Source organism: Oncorhynchus mykiss, chromosome 18 (genome assembly GCF_013265735.2).
Source record: "Oncorhynchus mykiss isolate Arlee chromosome 18, USDA_OmykA_1.1, whole genome shotgun sequence".
NCBI classification, from domain to species: domain Eukaryota; kingdom Metazoa; phylum Chordata; class Actinopteri; order Salmoniformes; family Salmonidae; genus Oncorhynchus; species Oncorhynchus mykiss.
In genome coordinates this window covers 4723791-4744578 of record NC_048582.1, presented here as the reverse complement: position 1 = coordinate 4744578, position 20788 = coordinate 4723791, and the positions used below count along the sequence as shown (strand labels likewise).

The 20788-nt window shown below is 41.2% G+C and overlaps 2 protein-coding genes across 6 annotated transcripts in view; one reads left to right on the top strand and one right to left on the bottom strand.

The window, feature by feature from the left end:
• The window catches only part of LOC110516275 (zinc finger protein 501), a 200752-nt gene that overhangs the window by 39978 nt on the left and 139986 nt on the right, over nucleotides 1-20788 (top strand). The gene's annotated exons all lie outside the window — the stretch shown is intronic.
• LOC110516278 (oocyte zinc finger protein XlCOF6.1-like) overlaps nucleotides 1-20788 on the bottom strand; it is a 94203-nt gene that overhangs the window by 3665 nt on the left and 69750 nt on the right. For 3 of the 5 annotated variants that reach the window (XM_036951118.1, XM_036951119.1, XM_036951120.1), the window contains 3 exons: nucleotides 10935-10939; nucleotides 8124-8362; nucleotides 1798-5189 (listed from right to left, as the gene is read on the bottom strand). In XM_036951118.1, coding sequence (XP_036807013.1) covers nucleotides 3538-5189; nucleotides 8124-8362; nucleotides 10935-10939 — 1896 coding nt within the window. In that variant the 3' untranslated portion in view covers nucleotides 1798-3537. Of the gene's footprint in view, nucleotides 1-1797; nucleotides 5190-8123; nucleotides 8373-10934; nucleotides 10940-11241; nucleotides 11489-20788 lie in introns of those variants that run through there. The other 2 variants (XM_036951123.1, XM_036951129.1) reach the window with 2 other exon arrangements.

The window sequence follows — 20788 nt, the reverse complement described above, 5'->3', positions numbered from 1 at the left end:
TTTACTTCCTTTTAAAATAACATGCCTGACTTACTTAAACAAATGTGGTTTCTACTGACAATTGATATTTACAAACTATGGCATAAGGGGACGGCAAGAGGCAAGAGGCAATCCGCAATTTTGATTAAGACATTAATGAGCGAGCTAGGACGGACGTAGTCCAGAACATGGGCCGTCCTTACAGTATTCTCCCTGTACGCCAAGTCAGAACCGTAGGATAAATAAAGGGGCATATATGCAGACAATGAAAATTCTTACAATATTCAATGATTACATTTCTCAAAAACAGGTTATCGGCTACATGTGAACCACCAAGTCAGAACAGTAGGCAAAATTAAGATGTGAAACGAGACAAAATAATTAGGGTGAGGCACATGGGCTACTAACATCTTACGACACAACATAGACTTAGTATTACTTTCTTAGCTACAGAATACACATCTCCCTGGCATATTACATAATTTATGCAGCAGCATACAATACATTTTTGGACTCACTTTGTTGTGCTGTGCTCACTTGAACAGGAAGGTGGCGCGGCAGTAATTTGTGGGCATATTTTGTCATCAAACTTCGTCAACAAAGTCTGTCATTCTCTGGATTTATGGTGCTTTCAAGAGAACTGGGAACTTGAATTAAAAAAAATGGAATCATGATGACGTCAGTGATCTTCAGGTCGTAGCTGTAGAAAGAGGCCCGAGTTCCCAATTTACAATTCCGAGTTGGATGAAAGTTCAAAACATATTTCCTCAGTCGTAGCTTGTTTTTCCCCAAGTTCCTAGTTGTCTTGAACTCACACAAGTCAGATTTTGCAGTACCGAGTTAAGTTGTTTTGAGCGTGGCACAAATCAAGCTTTATTGACAGCATGGCCAATGTTGAATGTTTACAGTTTTAAACTAGGAAAAGAGCCCCTTAATCTTAGACTTGGGACCACACAGCCACTCCACTGAATAGCTTTGCAATGTTTGCAGTTAGCCACTGATTCCTTCCAAACCACTCATTGTTGAATTTTCAATTTGTTGTGTAATGTTTGTGTCCAATGGCCGATGAGCACAGATACATTTTATCTATAATTTCTCATTATTTCTCTTCATAAGACAAAGATTAAAAAGGATTTGCCAGTAGATTGTCGACTTGATTCATGATGATGACTGCTAGCTCAGATGTTGAAAGTATGATGTTGACATGATCGAACAGATAATTTATTTCATACTGTTTTATCGCTAAAACTGTGGGGCTCAAAACAGGTGGCTCACCTGCCCTGAATGATGGGTCTCCACTGAACTTATCTAGAACACTACAGTCCGTCTGGGTGTTTAACCTTCCCAAGATCCCCCATGTCACCCTGCTCCTCCGTACATTCCACTGGCGTCCAGCCGAAGCTCACATCCACTACAAGACAATGGTGTTTACTTACGGTGCAGCAAGAGGAACTGCCCCATCTCTACTTTCAGGCTCAAACCCTGTATCCCAACCCGAGCACTCAGTTCTGCCACCTCTGGTCTCATGGCCGTCCCACTGCTACAGGAGGTCAAGCTCCCTCCCAGCCCAGTCAAAGCACTTGTGGTTTTTCACCTGGCAATCTTAAGATGAATGTACTTAATATGCTGGTGACATCACAGGGTCAGAGAGAACTCCTGACTGTAGTCATACAAAAACACTCCCAGCACTCAGCCCATAAGAACCATTCATACTGTCAGATCTAATATGAAGAACTGAATACAACCATAAGAACCATTCATACTGTCAGATCTAATATGAAGAACTGAATACTAAAGAGAAGAAGAGGTTGACCAGTACATATTCATGTAACTTTATTTTTCATTGGCAGATCAATAAAGTTTGCTTCAATGCAGTTTTCCAAACACATTCATGATCAGTAACTAAAATAACTCATCTAGTTTTAAAGACAATTAATAAACACATGGATTCATTTCATAAACTGTGTATCATTAAACAAAGTTGTAAAATAATCCCCCCCAAACTAGTGGTGAAAAGTGATCATCACACCATCTCTATCTGATTCATGTTAGGCGTGGAAGGTAGCCTCGTGGTTGGAGCGTTGGGCCAGTAACCAAAATGTTACTAGATCAAATCCCCGAGCTGACAAGGTAAAAATCTGTCGTTCTGCCTCTGAACAAGGCAGTTAACCCACTGTTCCTAGGCCATTACTGTAATTAAGAATTTGTTCTTTACTGACTTGCCTAGTTAAATAAAGGTTCAATAAAAAATGTAAGAAGTGTCTACTAGCTCCTTCCCACAGAAGGGGACAACCTGGTCTCAGAGCAAAACGTATCATATGTTACAAAAACATCCATTCCACTCCATTTAGCATGTTAGGTTACATGACATTGGCCTACCAATATAAACTGAACTAAAATATAAACTAAACATGTAAAGTGTTGGTTTCATGAGCTGAAATAAAAAATTCCAGAGATGTCCCATATGCAGAAAAGGCTTATTTCTCTCAAATGTTGTGCACAACTTTGTTACTATCCCTGTAAGTGAGCATTTCAGCCTTTGTCAAGATAATCCATCCACCTGACAGGTGTGGCATATCAAGATGCTGATAAAACAGCATTATCATTACACAACTGCACCTTGTGCTGGGGGACAATAAAAGGCCACACAACAAATCTTATTTCTCTCAAATGTTGTGCACAAATTAGTTAATATCCCTGTTAGTGAGCATTTAAGCCTAAATAAAGGCCACACTACATCACAGATGTCTCAAGTTCAGGGAATGTGCAATTCTCATGATGACTGCAGGAACGTCCACCAGAGCGGCCACCTCCAACGTCCTTCGTCCTTTTAGAGAATTTGGCAGTACATCCAACCGGCCTCACAACTGCAGATCACATGTAACCATGGCAGCCCAGGACCTCTTCACCTGCAGGATTGTCTTGGAGGGGGCTGAGTAGTATTTCTGTCTGTAAAAAAAAACTTTTGTGTGGAAAAACTAATTCTGACTGGCTGGGCCTGGCTCCCAAGTGGGCCTATGCCCTCCCAAGTCCCACCCATTCATGAGCCCCTGCCCAGTCATGTGAAATCCATAGATTAGGGCCTAATTTATTTAAAATGACTGATTTCCTTATACGAACCATAAATCTTCGAACTTGTTACATTTAGATTGTTGTTCAGTATAATACAACTTGTAGGACGTATCGTATGTTAAGAATTACAATTCGTATGTTATTTTACGCATTGCTATTCATACAATATGTTACGAACTTGTAATATGTATGATATGTTACGAATTCCAATTTGTTGTTGCTAACGTTAGCTAGGTTAGGGGTGAGGTGTTTAAGGTAGAGTTAAATGGGTTTAGGGGAAAGGTTAGCTAACATGACATGCATGCTAAGCTAACATGCTAACATAGTTAAAAAGTAGTAAGTAGTTGCAAAGTTGCTAATTAGCTGAAATGCTTAAGTCCTCCTTGATGAGATTCAAACAAGCAGCCTTTGGCTAGACGTTTGACTTGGGTCTAGCCTTTGAGAGAAACTCAACAAAAAGTCAGAGCAGACGTAAGCAGGCTTCTCTCATGAGTGTGTTCTCTGGTGAACTTTTAGCTCAGTTGCTGTTTTGAAGCATTTTACACAGGCAGAGCAGGAGTATGGTTTCTCTCCATGTATATGTTTATGTTTTTTTAAGGTATACAGTCGAGAGAAACTTAAACCACAGTCAGAACAGGAGTAAGGCTTTTCTCCGGTGTGTGTTCTCTGATGAACTTTGAGCTCACTTGATGTTTTGAAGCATTTTCCACAGTCAGAGCAGACATAAGCCTTCTCTCCTGTGTGTGTTCTCTGATGAACTTTTAGATGAGTTGATTTTGTGAAGCATTTTCCACAGTCAGAACAGGAGTAAGGCTTTTCTCCTGTGTGTGTTCTCTGATGAACTTTTAGCTCATTTGATGTTTTTAAACATTTTCCACAGTCAGAGCAGGAGTATGGCTTCTCCCCTGTATGTATACGTTCATGTGATTTTAAGTGGGAAAGTTGAGAGAAACTAGTCCCACAGTCAGAGCAGAAGTAAGGCTTCTCTCCTGTGTGTGTTCTCTGGTGAATTTTTAGCTCATTTATTGTTTTAAAACATTTTCCACAGTCAGAGCAGGAGTATGGCTTCTCCCCTGTATGTATACGTTCATGTGATTTTAAGTGGGAAAGTTGAGAGAAACTAGTCCCACAGTCAGAGCAGAAGTAAGGCTTCTCTCCTGTGTGTGTTCTCTGGTGAACTTTTAGCTCATTTAATGTTTTAAAACATTTTCCACAGTCAGAGCAGGAGTATGGCTTCTCCCCTGTATGTATACGTTCATGTGATTTTAAGTGGTAAAGTTTAGAGAAAGTAGTTCCACAGTCAGGGCAGGAATAAGGCTTCTCTCCTGTGTGTGTTCTCTGGTGAACTTTTAGCTCAGTTGATGTTTTAAAACATTTTCCACAGTCAGAGCAGGAGTATGGCTTCTCTCCTGTGTGATTTCTCTGATGAATTTTTAGCTCAGTTGATGTTTTGAAATATTTTACACAGTCAGAGCAGGAATAAGGCTTCTCCCCTGTATGTATACGTTCATGTGATTTTAAGTGGGAAAGTTGAGAGAAACTAGTTCCACAGTCAGGGCAGAAGAAAGGCTTCTCTCCTGTGTGTGTTCTTTGATGAACTTTTAGATCAGTTGATGTTGTGAAGCATTTTCCACAATCAGAGCAGGAGTATGGCTTCTCTCCTGTGTGTGTTCTTTGATGAACTTTTAGCTCATTTGATGTTTTAAAACATTTTCCACAGTCAGAGCAGGAGTATGGCTTCTCACCTGTGTGTGTTCTTTGATGAACTTTTAGCTCATTTGACGTTTTAAAACATTTTCCACAGTCAGAGCAGGAGTATGGCTTCTCCCCTGTATGTATACGTTCATGTGTCTTTAAGTGGGAAAGTTGAGAGAAACTAGTTCCACAGTCAGGGCAGAAGAAAGGCTTCTCTCCTATGTGAGTCTTCTGATGAACTTTTAGCTGAGTTGATGTTTTAAAACGTTTTCCACAGTCAGTGCAGGAATAAGGCTTCTCTCCTGTGTGTATTTGTAGGTGTATTTTTAGCTTTGATAGAAATGGGAAAATCTCTTCACAATGTGGGCAGTGATGAGACCTCTTGGCTCTCTGATCTTCCTGCTCTTGCTCTATGGATGTGGAGAATGTCTCAACATGGTCTCCTGTGTGAACATCAGAAGAACCAGTCAGTTGGTGTGATATACATGTTAATCAAATGTATTTTATGAAGCCCTTTTTACATCAGTAGTTGTCACAAAGTGCATTACAGAAACCCAGCCTAAAAACCGCATTGAGCAAGCAATGCAGATGTAGAAGCACAGTGGCCACAAAAAAACTCCCTAGAAAGCAGGAACCTAGGAAGAAACCTACAGAGGAACCAGGCTCAGAGTGGTGACCAGTCCTCTTCTGGCCATACCGGGTGACAGGTAGCCTAGTGGTTAGAGCAACCGGAAGGTTGCAAGATCGTACGAAGGGCTATATAAATACATTTGATTTGATTTGATTTAATGGACCAAAAAAAAAACCTTTCTTTCAAAAACAAGGACATTTCTAAGTGACCCTAAACTTTTCAACAGTAGTGTATGTATTCATTTCAGTAGACTGAATGGGAAGGGGAATCAAACTATTCTAAAACTGGGTAGGAGTCAAAAACTAAAAAGAGGAAAAGTGGTGAAAATGATGAGCGATATCATCCTCCACTCAACATCACAAGGGTGATAGTAGAATTTGTGTTTAAAGTAATGACTACGATATTTCACCCTGAAACTGTATCAGTGTGTGTGAAATCCATTAGACACATAAGACTATAAGTTGATAATATGTGCAGCGTTGACAGGATAGAATTAGAACATTGTGTTCCTTACAGGACATTCTGTCCCCACCCGGAGTGGAGAAACTGTTAGGCTTGCAGAAAATCATGAAACATGTTGCAGAATATGATAAACAATGTAAGTGGAACAATACAGCCATCCTAAAGCGGGGTGAGGTTCTCGACTGATGTGTGTATAAAAGATGGGCTCTGAACTTGAGAGGGCAGAGCTCTCTGAATAAAGAACTGATCATTTGTATGCTGGGGCTCTGTTTATTAAAACTTAGAGCCTTACAACCTCTAGGATACAGATGGAGTTATAAAATAGTTCAGTTAGAACATTGGGGTAGAAATTCTCGTGACAAAGGGTTAGTAACTACACAGACTCATTTCATAGAACTTCAAAACACTGGCAGTTTGTCTACTCCACTTCTTTAGTCTACTCTCTGATCACTCCAGATAGCCCAGTGAATAAAACAAATGCTGGCAATACTGTTGTCATCCATACAAGTCTTAGCAGCATGAAATAACGTCTACAATGCATTCAAAAAGGATTCAGACCCCTTGGCTTTTTGTTTTTGTTACATTACAGTCTTATTCTAATTCTCATCAGTCGACACACAATACCCATAATGACATCACAATACCCATAATGACATCACAATACCCATAATGACATCACAATACCCATAATGACAAGGGCAAAAACTGGTTTTTAGAAATAACATTAAATATTACATTTACGTAAGTATTCAGACCCTTTACACAATAGTTAGTTGAAGCACCTTTGGCAGCGATTACAGCCTTGAGTCTTGTTGGGTATGAAGCTACAAGCTTGGCACACTTGTATTTGGGGAGTTTCTCCCATTCTTCTCTGCAGATCCTCTCAAGCTCATGGTCAGAGTCCTTTAGGTGCCTTTTGGCAAACTCCAAGTGGACTATCATGTGCCTTTTACTGAGGAGTGGCTTCCGTCTGGGTACTCTACCATAAAAGCCTGATTAGTGGAGTGCTGCAGAGATGGTTGTCCTTCTGGAAGATCCATAGAGGAACTCTGGGGCTCTGTCAGAGTGACCATCGGGTTCTTGGCCACCTCCCCTACCCTTCTCTCCGGATTGCTCAGTTTGTCCGGGTGGCCCGCTCTAGGAAGAGTCTTGGTGGTTCCAAAGTTCTTCCATTGAAGAATAATGGAGGCCTCTGTGTTCTTGGGGACCTTTAATGCTGCAGAAATGTTTTGGTACCGGTCTCCAGATCTGTGCCGACACAATCCTGTCACGGAGCTCGACGGACAAATCCTTCCACCTCATGACTTCGTTTTTACTCTGACATGCACTGTCAACTGTGGGACCTGACATAGACAGGTGTGTGCCTGTCCAAATCATGTCCAATCAATTGAATTTACCACAGGTGGACTCCAAGTTGTAGAAACATCTCAAGGATCATCTCATAGCAAAAGGTCTGAAAAGTTATGTAAATAAGCAATTATTCTTTTTTTAAATTACATTTGCAAAAATTTCTAAAAACCTGTTTTGGCTTTGTCATTATGGGGTATTGTGATGTCATTATGGGATATTGTGATGTCATTATGGGATATTGTGATGTCATTATGGGATATTGTGTGTAGATTGACGAGGAAAAACATGGAATCAATTTTAGAAGAAGGCTGTAACGTACCAAAATGGGAGAAATGGGAAGGGGTTTGACAGTGCCCTCGGAAAGTATTCAGACCCCTTGACTTTTTCCACATTTTCTTATGTTACAGCCTTATTCTATAATTAAATTGAGACTGGTTGACGTTGAGACTGGTGTTAAGTGACCCCAAACTTTTGAAATGAACCCAGGTGCATCCTGTTTCCATTGATCATCCTTGAGATGTTTCGACAACTTGATATATAAAATATTAAATATATATGCATCAGATATAAATCATCAGGATGTGGTCGTCTACTGGTTATGTTCAACACTTCTCCAATCGTTGTTGAGATCTGATATTCTGTGCAGCAAACAAATTACAATTCAATATTGACAGTGATGATGCCATGGCCTATTTTGAAACGAGGTATGCCTAACTTGGTGATTGAGGGTATTAAACATTTTCAAAGTTCTTGAGACAATGTGTGGGCAAAGGCAGGCGTTACAATTTTAAATAGTTTTTGCTTCGCTGTGAAGTCTTGAGTTGTTCAGGGATGTGTGATGTCAGAATTACAGAATTAAACCTAGCAATAGACTGGTCATAACTTATGGAGGTCTAATACATGAAGATAATTTATAGATAGAACCAACTCTTACCATGACTAACAGTTGTCCTAATCTTCTCCTCCTCTTCTTCATCTTTAATGATGACATTCAGCTCCAGTGTTTGACTGCAGTCTTCCACCTTCACTGATGCCATCTCTGGATCCTGCAGTGCAAACTGGGCTCCACTGTCACAATCAGGACCCAGTGACTGTAGGTTTCTACTCAGTGTGGAAGGAGAGAAGCAGGCTGGGTTTGTCCTCACTGTTGATGTTACCGGCCTCAGACTTAATCTGAGTCTGTCTGTAGTAATAAAGACAAACGGACACAAAAGTTATTTTCTTGACAGTTCTGGCACTTTATTCTATAAAAATATTTTCTCTTTTTTCATGTTCAATTATCTCATTTCAGTCGATCAGGTAGATAATCCCTGACAAAACATTCATTCACATTAGACACAAAGTACACATTTTAAATTGCACAACATAAGTGCACTTAATCTATCGTAGATTTCCTAAATTCACATAAATGCATAAATGACTCAAAAACCATTTAGTACAAGATCGCAGTATGTTTCAGGCAGCACTATGAAAAAACCCTGAAATATAGATAAATATAGAAACAACTGAATGTGTCTGAATATTAGTACACATGTAAAGAACTGATAATCATTACATTCAGCTTCAGAACTGTAGAGCAACTGAAATGTTCTCTCTCTGATGAGGCACTACCTGCACTGAAGTCTGTTGACGCAGACCTCCTATGGTATCATGGAGGTCCACAAACAAACGTTTAAGGTCCATGTCTGTCTAATTCTGTACTAAGAAAATAAAACAAGAAATCCCTATTAACTTCTACCACACCCTCCCCTTCCCCAATAACCCTCCCACACCCCCCAATAAACTATATCAATAGATCCCTTTCTGTGTTTGCAAACATTGGGGTTTATATCATGCTGAGACAACCCACCCCCAGGTTATCCATCTTATCAAAAACCATACCGACAGTAACATCTGTTACCCCCAACAACTCTGCTGCAGTTTACAAGATAACTTTAAACCTGGTATTTCTGCTTTACACAATCCAAGATGTTGATAACCTTACCAATGAAAGCTATGAAGTACATTTTATTCACAATTAAAGCATCCTTTGTCACAGCACATTTATGGGCACAATATTTCTGAACAGGCCTCGAAATCATGTCAGGACTAGTAGAAAGACCAGTTCTAACAGTAGGTCCTCTTACTACGGGACCAGCCATGGAAGCTCCATCAGTCTGACAGTAGGTCCTCTTACTACGGGACCAACCATGGAAGCTCCATCAGTCTGACAGAAGGTCCTCTTACTACGGGACCAACCATGGAAGCTCCATCAGTCTGACAGAAGGTCCTCTTACTGCAGGACCAACCATGGAAGCTCCATCAGTCTGACAGTAGGTCCTCTTACTACAGGACCAACCATGGAAGCCCATCAGTCTGACAGTAGGTCCTCTTACTACGGGACCAGCCATGGAAGGTCCATCAGTCTGACAGTAGGTCCTCTTACTACAGGACCAACCATGGAAGCCCCATCAGTCTGACAGTAGGTCCTCCGACTACAGGACCAACCATGGAAGCTCCATCAGTCTGCACTGTAGTTCCACCAGTCTGTCTTACAGCCTCTGCATATGATACATCATGACGGATTCTATATCTCTGAGCATCTCTCTGCACCTGGCATCCACCAAATGCTGCTCTTTGTCCTCCACACAATTGCAACACTTAACTGTCACATTGCTCCAACATTCACTGTAATCATGTTCCCCACCACACTTGGCAAATCTTTTCAGTCAACAGCTACATGTCCCATTCTTTGGCATTTAAAAACACTGTGATGATTCACTGTTGCTGCTCCAGTTTCAACTGTTCTGCCTGCTGTCATGGAACCCTGACCTGTTCACCGGACGTGGTACCTGTCCCAGACCTGCTGTTTTCAACTCTCTAGAGACAGCAGGAGCGGTAGAGAAACTCTCAATGATCGGCTATGAAAAGCCAACTGACATTTACTCCTGAGGTGCTGACCTGTTGCACCCTCGACAACCACCATTATTATTTGACCCTGCTGGTAATCTATGAACATCTCCACCCAGCACAGGCAGAAGAGGACTTGCCACCCCTCATAGCCTGGTTCATCTCTAGGTTTCTTCCTTGGTTCTGGCCTTTCTAGGGAGTTTTTCCTAGCCACTGTGCTTCTTCACCTGCATTGCTTGCTGTTTGGGGTTTTAGGCTGCGTTTCTGTACAGCACTTTGTGACATCAGCTGATGTAAGATGGGCTTTATAAATACATTTGATTGGTTGATTGATGAGGTTGGGTCAAAATCTCTGACATTGAAGCTAAGGAATCCTATTCTGTACTTTTCCAGACAAAACCTTCTAACACCTCAACAGCACTGATAAGCTTTCACTTCTTTAACCCTCTTTCCTACTGATCAACCTTTAGGCTTCAACCCCTCTGTCTCCCTTCACATGTTCTTTAACAATATCATCCATGGACATAGATATTGGGACCTCATAGATTATTACTCCCTTCAATTTAGCATCAGCTCCAGGGTCATGGCTTCTGAGCTTCGTCCCATTATGATTTTCCTTTTGAAGAATCTTCCCTTGCTGAACCTGACCAGCACAAGATTTTAACAATCTACCAATTTCAATATTTATTTCACCTTTATTTAACCAGGTAGGCTCGTTCAGAACAAGTTCTCATTTACACGGCTGCATCCCAGTTTAACTTCACCTCTTTTTATGGCCTTGGTTAATCAGGGTGTGAATGAGGCCCTGTGTTCTCCTCAAACACCATCCCAACTTTTCACTCTAACACATTATTACTCTAGCTCCCTACCTTGGGCCTCTAGTTACTATACTACATGCACCTCTGCTTCCAGTATCATTATCTCTGTTCTTCCTATGTCTTTCCACTACAGAACATTCACATACTAGGCCCTCATCCTCCTGCTCCATATCATCAGAACTGTCCCCACATTGATCGCATTCCAGCACAGCTGTTGCTCCTCAAACTCTCAATTTCCATTGTTTCAGGGGTGTCAAACTCATTCTATTGAGGGCCAATTCTCATCAGGTTTTCCTTTCAATTAAAACCTAGACAGATTAGGGGAGTTCCTTTCTAAATAGTGACCTTAATTCATTAATCAAGTACAGGTGTGGAGCGAAAACACCCAGACACTTGGTCCTCCATGGAATGGGTTTGATACGTGCTCCGATTCATCCTCATTAATCGACGCCATTCCATGCAGTTGGCATCTCTCTCCAAATGATGAAGGATAACTTCAGTTAGCTTTCTTCTATTCACACAGCCTCATGTCGCCATTTCACCACGAGCAAACTCCTAGAAAGACGACCGAAACCGTTGAAGCCGCCATTTGACTTGCCTCGTCCGAATCATCCTGATCTCGCGAGCTTACATTGACGAAACAGTGTATGTAAACTCGCGAGAACAGGATGGTTCGGACGAGGCTATTTACCAGCTCATAAACATTTTACACAAAACCAAGAACATGTAAAAACGAACTTAAATAAGTGGAATCTTAATGAAATGACTGACGAAATTATGTACATACACTCAGATAAACCCAAAGTCTAGTTATGTGACTTGTAAAATCATTTTTAATCACGTTCTTCACTCACTCGGTTAGACTCCAAAATAACACATACAATTAAAACCATTACCAGGCGTGAAACGGATTTGTTACCTAGCATGTTATATATTCTTTGGACATTAGAAAGTTTAAACATGCTATTACATATCTACAATGATACATTTGAAACGGACACAACCACTATCGACACAACAGCACAGCTCTGTCGTTTCGACCCGGAACTTCCTGTTCCCCACCTCGACAATATAACAGCGTCATATTCTTCTCTGGTATACTGACATTTACACAAATATAACGTGTCTGCCGCCACCTACTGTAAGGTTAATAAACTGTAGAAGAAAATACATTTCCTTTGCGGAAAAGGGGAGGGGGAACAACGACGTCAAAACAAAATACAAAAATAGATAAATTACAACATCCCACTCGTTCAGTCACAGTCCTATTCAAATCACATCCCTACACAGTCTCATGGGCCTCGTAGGGAGGAACATCTTCAGTCAGTATTCCCTGCAATCAGTGGTGTAAAGTACTTCTACTTCACTACATTCCTAAAGAAAATAATGTACTTTCAACTCCATACATTTTCCCTGACACCCAAAAGTTCTCGTTACATTTTGAATGATTAGCAGGACAGGATAACATTTAAATTCGCGCATCCCTACTGCATCTGATTTGGCGGACTCACCAAACACAAATACTTTATTTTTTTAATTATGGATGTGGTCTTAAATTCAATCTGGAGTGCCAGAGTGCGCTTGGTCGTTCGTAAATTCAGAGCGTTGTCAGACTGTCAGTTCGTATCGCTCTCGGAGCGTTCAGAGCCACACTGGACGCTCTGGCGGAGGAGGAGGGTTGATTCAAGCGTTCTGACCTCACAACGGCAGTCAAGCATCCAAGATAACTGGTTAGCATTGGCTAGCTTGCTAGCTACTTCCAGTACAAATGAGTGAACTCTGACCATTTTACTCGCCTTAGCAGAGCTGGTTAGGCTGTGTTCATGTTATCCAGAGCATTGGTGACTTTAACTGTGCTTCAGGCAACAATTTAATTATGCTTTTTTTTTGCCGACGTTTACTGACACCGGCCGTATTCAAGGGGTGTTGGACGTTTGTTTTTCATCAATTATTCTTCCCTCTGGCACTCAGACGAGAGTGGTCTGAAATCGGAGTATTTAGCCAGAGCGAATTTAGAAACACACTGTCTGAGTGTCGGAGTGTGCCCCTGACTATCCGTACATTTAAACTACAAGAAAATCGTTTGAATTTGAAATTATTTCTCCTTTTACTTTTGATACTTAAGTATATTTTAGCAATTACATTTACCTTTGATACGTATGTAAATGTCAAACCAAATACTTTTAGACTTTTACTCAAGTAGTATTTAACTGGGTGGCTTTCACTTTTACCTTGATAGAAAAGGACTCAAGTATCTTTACTTTTACTCAATTATGACAATTGGGTACTTTCTCCACCACTGGCTGCAATGCTTCCAAAATGAATTCCTGAACTCCCAAAAACCTTTCAGCCGCACGTACAATTAATATTTACCATCGGTATCCTTCAACTGGTAAACGTCATTATGAATCTCAACAGGTTGCGGGGCATCCCCTGCCATAGCTTCCTCAGCACCAATCACTCTTTAATCTATTTCCCGCGCCTCCCAGTAGGAGAACTACTGTACAGTTTCTTGATGTGGATGTTCCCTGATATAATCCAAATTGACACATGACATTTCGGTGTTATGAAACTGATGGAGACTATTGGTGGAAAAAAATATATATATATTATATATATTTATTTATTTAACTAGGCACAAAGCATACATAACAGGTTAGGATAATTAAAGTGGAGGTCAGGAGACTGAGGATAAGGTTAGGAAAAGGGTGAGGGTTAGGAATTTGTTTACCATGCAGGATTGGATAACGAATGTGGCAGGTTATGATAATTAACGGTGGTTATGAGACTGAGATTAAGGTTAGGAAAAAGGTTAAGGTTAGGCATAGCTACAATTCTACAGTTCTCAACAACTGTTGTACCCAACACAAAAGAAACGGGCACGGACCAATGGGGAGCATCAATTGGTGTAAACTTGATATCATGAAACACCCGATATCAGAGAACGCCCCTAATTGCGGTCTGCAATTACATCCTTCTCGGATCAAGGGGCCAGGCTTCCAGTCTCTAAGCATGCTTTCCACTGTGCTCAGATGGCATTTTCGGTACTGCAGTTCAGCTGAATAATGGCCCAATTCCCATTGACGGCCCCATAGCGAAGTCAATTTCTTTTTTTAATTAAACAAGACAAATTACTCATCAAATGTGTAAACAAAACATCTATTGAATTATTCAAGTAATTGCCTTAGTCAGATTTTTTCCCATCACTCACAGCCAAAGTTAACTATTTTAGATTCATGCTGTGAGGTGGGTGAGCTTATGCCACATACAGATGCTGAAGGGAAAACACACCTCTTGATCTGTGTGTTTATAATGTAGGTTAAGGAGCAGCCTCGTCTCATAGACTCCATGTAACATAGAAAGTATAATCCGGGACTCTCAAAACAAAATTATATGTTACATTATGGTTCCATAAGACAGATGGTTACTTAATAAATGGAATTTGGTGGTGCTGTACTGTAACAGCGAGCTGAGCCAGTTGAAAGTATTGTCGCCAGGGATATATTGTTGGTGACTGTGTGTTCCTGAAGTGCTGTGGCCCTGTGTGCTCCTTCATTAGTTTTGTGTTTTTTATTCATTTATTTCTGGTACCCTCCTACATGAGAGGCATGAGGCCTGTGTGGCGTTGCACTGTTAAAATCATCCCAGTGTGGAGATGAAACACCTGTGTGTTGCAAAGCCACATGCTCTGTCCTCTCTGCTCTACCTAGGTGTTTTAATGTGGGTAATACAGAGATAATACTAATACAGAGATAACCACTGCCCTACCTAGGTGTTTTAATGTGGGTAATACAGAAATAATATTAATACCAAGAGAACCACTGCCCTACCTAGGTGTTTTAATGTTGGTAATACTAATATATAGATAATACTAATAGAGATAACCACTGCTCTACCTAGGTGTTTTAATGTTGGTAATACTAATATAGAGATAATACTAATAGAGATAACCACTGCTCTACCTAGATGTTTTAATGTTGGTAATACTAATATAGAGAGAATACTAATACAGACAACCACTGCTCTACCTAGGTGTTTTAATGTTGGTAATACTAATATAGAGAGAATACTAATACAGACAACCACTGCTCTACCTAGGTGTGTTACAAAGCCACATGCTCTGTCCTCTCTGCTCTACCTAGTTGTTTTAATGTGGATAATACTAATACAGAGATAACCATTGGACATGTATTTTCCATTATGCCATTGTGTTTACCACTTCAGAACCTTACATCTGTAGTTTGAATCATATACAGGGCAATAATCATTGACTTTTTCCACATTTTGTTACGTTACTTATTTGAAAATGTATTACATTAATCTTTCCCTCGTCAATATAAACACAATACCCCATAATGTTAAACCTCATTTTTTTATTTCACCTTTATTTTTTTGTGAATTTTACCCCTTTTTCTCCCCAATTTCGTGGTAGCCAATTGTTTTTAGTAGCTACTATCTTGTCTCATCGCTACAACTCCCATACGAGCTCGGGAGAGACCAAGGTAGAAAGTCATGCGTCCTCCGATACACAACCCAACCAAGCCGCACTGCTTCTTAACACAGCGCCATCCAACCCGGAAGGAAACACCGTTGAGGAAGAAGGAGGAAGGAAACACCGTGCACCTGGCAACCTTGGCTAGCGCGCACTGCGCCCGGCCCGCCACAGGAGTCGCTGGTGCGCGATGAGACAAGGATTTCCCTACCGGCCAAACCCTCCCTCTCTTGTGGCGCAGCTGGCGCTGCAGTACAGAGCCCTTAACCGCTGCGCCACCCGGGTAGCCTAACTGCGCCACCCAACTAGCCTTACCAGGTAGGCTAGTTGAGAACAAGTTCTCATTTACAACTGCGACCTGGCCAAGATAAAGCATAGCAGTGTGAACAGACAACAACACAGAGTTACACATGGAGTAAACAATAAACAAGTCAATAACACAGTATATATATTTTTTAAATAAAGATATACATTGTGTGCAAAAGGCATGAGGAGGTAGGCGAATAATTAACAATTTGCAGATTAACACTGGAGTGATAAATGATCAGATGGTCATGTACAGGTAGAGATATTGGTGTGCAAAAGAGCAGAAAAGTAAATAAATAAAAAACAGTATGGGGATGAGGTAGTTAAATTGGGTGGTCTATTTACCGATGGACTATGTACAGCTGCAGCGATCGGTTAGCTGCTCAGATAGCAGATGTTTAAAGTTGGCGAGGGAGATGAAAGTCTCCAACTTCAGCGATTTTTGCAAAGTGAGCTCAAGTGCATCCTGTTTCCATTGATCATCCTTTAGATGTTTCTACAACTTGACTGGAGTCCACGTGGTAAATTCAAATGATTGGAAAAGCACACACCTGTCTATATGAGGTTCCACAGTTGACAGTGCATGTCAGAGCAAAAACCAAGCAATGAGGACAAAGAAATTGTCTGTCGAGCTTCGAGACAGGTTTGTGGCGAGGAACAAATCTGGATAAGAGTACCAACACATTTCTCAAATCTCTGTTGAATGGGCTCCCTGCTTGTGCCGTCAAACTCCTGCTTCACATTGGGAGCAAACCTTTCATGGGCTCCCGAGTGGCGCAGCGGTCTAAGGAACTGCATCTCAGTGCAAGAGGCATAACTACAGTCCCTGGTTCGAAGCCATGCTAAATCACATCTGACCGTGATTGGGAGTGCCATAGGGAAGCACACAATTGGCCCAGCATCGTCTGGATTTTGCCGGGGTAGGCCGTCATTGTATATAAGAATTTGTTCTTAACTGACTTGACCAGTTAAATAAAGATTAAATAAAAACTTTTAAAAAGTGGGATGCATGCCAGCAAATCCACTACACAACACATTACTAAACAATAAATTAATTGTAACACAAACTGTTACATAAAGCTGACCAAACAGCATAGTCCCAACAATTTACCACTGCTACACCTGGCTATCAGCGGAACCATGTCTGGCAACGAAACAGTTCATTCAGCCTCATTTACTGTCTTTTAAAGTAACATGGCTGACTTACTTAAACAAATGTGGTTTCTACTGACATTTGAGATGTACAAACTATGGCATAAGGAGACGACAGATAAGAGGCAATCCGTAATTTCGATTAATACATTAATGAGCGAGCTAGGACGGACGTAGTCAATGTAACTATTTGTTCAGCACTTTTGAAATGTACAGCGACAGAATTCAGAACATGGGCTGTTCTTACAGTGTTCTCCCTGTACGCCAAGTCAGAACCGTAGGATAAATAAAAGGGCATATATGCAGACAATGAAAATTCTTACAATATTACATTTCTCAAAAACATGTTATAAGCTTCATGTGAACCACCAAGTCAGAACAGTAGGCAAAATTAAGAGGTGAAACAAGACCAAAATATTAGGGTGAGGCACATGGGCTACTAACATCTTACTACACAACTTAGACTTAGTATTACTTTCTTAGCTACAGTACACACATCTCCCTGGCATGTTACATCATTTATGCAGAAGCATACAAGACATTTTTGGACTCACCTTGTTGTACTGTGCTCACTTGAACAGGAAGGTGGCGCGGAGGTCCTTCGTGGGTTTATTTTGTCATCAAAGTCTGGCATTCTCTGGATGGGAAGCTGTAGAAAGAGGCCCAACTTCCCAATTTACAATTCCGAGTTGGATGAAAGTTCAAAACGTATTTTCCCAGTCGTAGCTTGCTATTCCCTGAGTTCCCAGTTGTCTTGAACTCACTCAAGTCAGATTTTTCAGTACCGAGGTAAGTTGTTTTGTGCGCGTCACAAATCAAGCTTCACTGACAGCACGGCCAATGTTGAATGTTTACAATTTTAAACTAGGAAAAAGGCCCCTTAATCTTAGACTTGGGACCACACAGCAACTCCACTGAATAGCAGGCTAATGATTGCTTTGCAATGCTTGAAGTTAGCCACTGATTCCTTCCAAACCACTCATTGTTGAATTTGCAATTTGTTGTGTGATGTTTGTGTCCAATGGCCGATGAGCACCGACACATTTTATCTATAATTTCTCATTATTTCTCTTCATATGACAAAGATTAAAAAGGATTTGCCAGTAGACTGTCAACTTGATTCATGATGATGACTGCTAGCTCAGATGTTGAAAGTATGATGTTGACATGATCAGTCCAATCAAAGCGACTGTAGATACATGATTTGAAGTTATTCTACAGTGCCTTGCGAAAGTATTCGGCCCCCTTGAACTTTGCGACCTTTTGCCACATTTCAGGCTTCAAACATAAAGATATAAAACTGTATTTTTTTGTGAAGAATCAACAACAAGTGGGACACAATCATGAAGTGGAACGACATTTATTGGATATTTCAAACTTTTTTAACAAATCAAAAACTGAAAAATTGGGCGTGCAAAATTATTCAGCCCCTTTACTTTCAGTGCAGCAAACTCTCTCCAGAAGTTCAGTGAGGATCTCTGAATGATCCAATGTTGACCTAAATGACTAATGATGATAAATACAATCCACCTGTGTGTAATCAAGTCTCCGTATAAATGCACCTGCACTGTGATAGTCTCAGAGGTCCGTTAAAAGCGCAGAGAGCATCATGAAGAACAAGAAACACACCAGGCAGGTCCGAGATACTGTTGTGAAGAAGTTTAAAGCCGGCTTTGGATACAAAAAAGATTTCCCAAGCTTTAAACATCCCAAGGAGCACTGTGCAAGCGATAATATTGAAATGGAAGGAGTATCAGACCACTGCAAATCTACCAAGACCTGGCCGTCCCTCTAAACCTTCAGCTCATACAAGGAGAAGACTGATCAGAGATGCAGCCAAGAGGCCCATGATCACTCTGGATGAACTGCAGAGATCTACAGCTGAGGTGGGAGACTCTGTCCATAGGACAACAATCAGTCGTATATTGCACAAATCTGGCCTTTATGGAAGAGTGGCAAGAAGAAAGCCATTTCTTAAAGATATCCATAAAAAGTGTTGTTTAAAGTTTGCCACAAGCCACCTGGGAGACACACCAAACATGTGGAAGAAGGTGCTCTGGTCAGATGAAACCAAAATTGAACTTTTTGGCAACAATGCAAAACGTTATGTTTGGCGTAAAAGCAACACAGCTCATCACACCATCCCCACTGTCAAACATGGTGGTGGCAGCATCATGGTTTGGGCCTGCTTTTCTTCAGCAGGGACAGGGAAGATGGTTAAAATTGATGGGAAGATGGATGGAGCCAAATACAGGACCATTCTGGAAGAAAACCTGATGGAGTCTGCAAAAGACCTGAGACTGGGACAGAGATTTGTCTTCCAACAAGACAATGATCCAAAACATAAAGCAAGATCTACAATGGAATGGTTCAAAAATAAACATATCCAGGTGTTAGAATGGCCAAGTCAAAGTCCAGACCTGAATCCAATCGAGAATCTGTGGAAAGAACTGAAAACTGCTGTTCACAAATGCTCTCCATCCAACCTCACTGAGCTCGAGCTGTTTTGCAAGGAGGAATGGGAAAAAATGTCAGTCTCTCGATGTGCAAAACTGATAGAGACATACCCCAAGCGACTTACAGCTGTAATCGCAGCAAAAGGTGGCGCTACAAAGTATTAACTTAAGGGGGCTAAATAATTTTGCACGCCCAATTTTTCAGTTTTTGATTTGTTAAAAAAGTTTGAAATATCCAATAAATGTTGTTCCACTTCATGATTGTGTCCCACTTGTTGTTGATTCTTCACAAAAAAATACAGTTTTATATCTTTATGTTTGAAGCCTGAAATGTGGCAAAAGGTCGCAAAGTTCAAGGGGGCCGAATACTTTCGCAAGGCACTGTATCTGTGGACAATGACCTTAAGCCTTCTTGGATGGGCACTTCTAATGTAACTCTATGGCAGCACCCAAGGAGCTTGAATTTTCCATTTCTACCCTTAGACTTGGCAGTGACGTATTGTCCCCATGAATGACAGAACACTGAGCCGATCACGGCGCAAAGCTCCCTATTTTCTGCGGGCTTGCCCCACCTCCACAGAAGGCTGAAGACCTGCATTTTGGAGCTGCCTTACTCAAGAAAACAAAAAAAAAGAGTCCATGTGTTATCGCTAAAACTGCGGGGCTCAAAACAGGTGGCTCACCTGCCCTGAATGATGGGTCTCCACTGAACTTCTCTAGAACACTGCAGTCCATCTGGGTGTTTAACCTTCCCAAGTTCCCCCATGTCACCCTGCTCCTCCGTACATTCCACTGGCTTCCAGTCGAAGCTCACATCCACTACAAGACAATGGTGCTTAATTACGGTGCAGCAAGAGGAACTGCCCCATCTCTACCTTCAGGCTCAAACCCTGTATCCCAACCCGAGCACTCAGTTCTGCCACCTCTGGTCTCATGGCCGTCCCACTGCTACAGGAGGTCAAGCTCCCTCTCAGCCCAGTCAAAGCACTTCTCTGTCCTGGCACCCCAATGGTGGCACCAGCTTCCTTCTGATGCTAGGAGAGCAGAGTCCCTGCCCATCTGCCCGAAAAGGTCTTTAAAGAGTATCCCCCCCAAATAATACTACTACTACTACTAATAATATTAAGTGACACTGGCTAATTGAGGAGAAATGTATTTACTGTGACATGTGGTTGTCTCACCTGGCTATCTTAAGATGAATGTACTTAATGTGCTGGTGACATCACAGGGTCAGAGAGAACTCCTGACTGTAGTCATACAAAAACACTCCAGGCACTCAGCCCATAAGAACCATTCATACTGTCAGATCTAATATGAAGAACTGAATACAACCATAAGAACCATTCATACTGTCAGATCTAATATGAAGAACTGAATACTAAAGAGAAGAAGAGGTTGACCAGTACATATTCATGTAACTTTATTTTTCATTGGCAGATCAATAAAGTTTTCAATGCAGTTTTCCAAACACATTCCTGATCAGTAA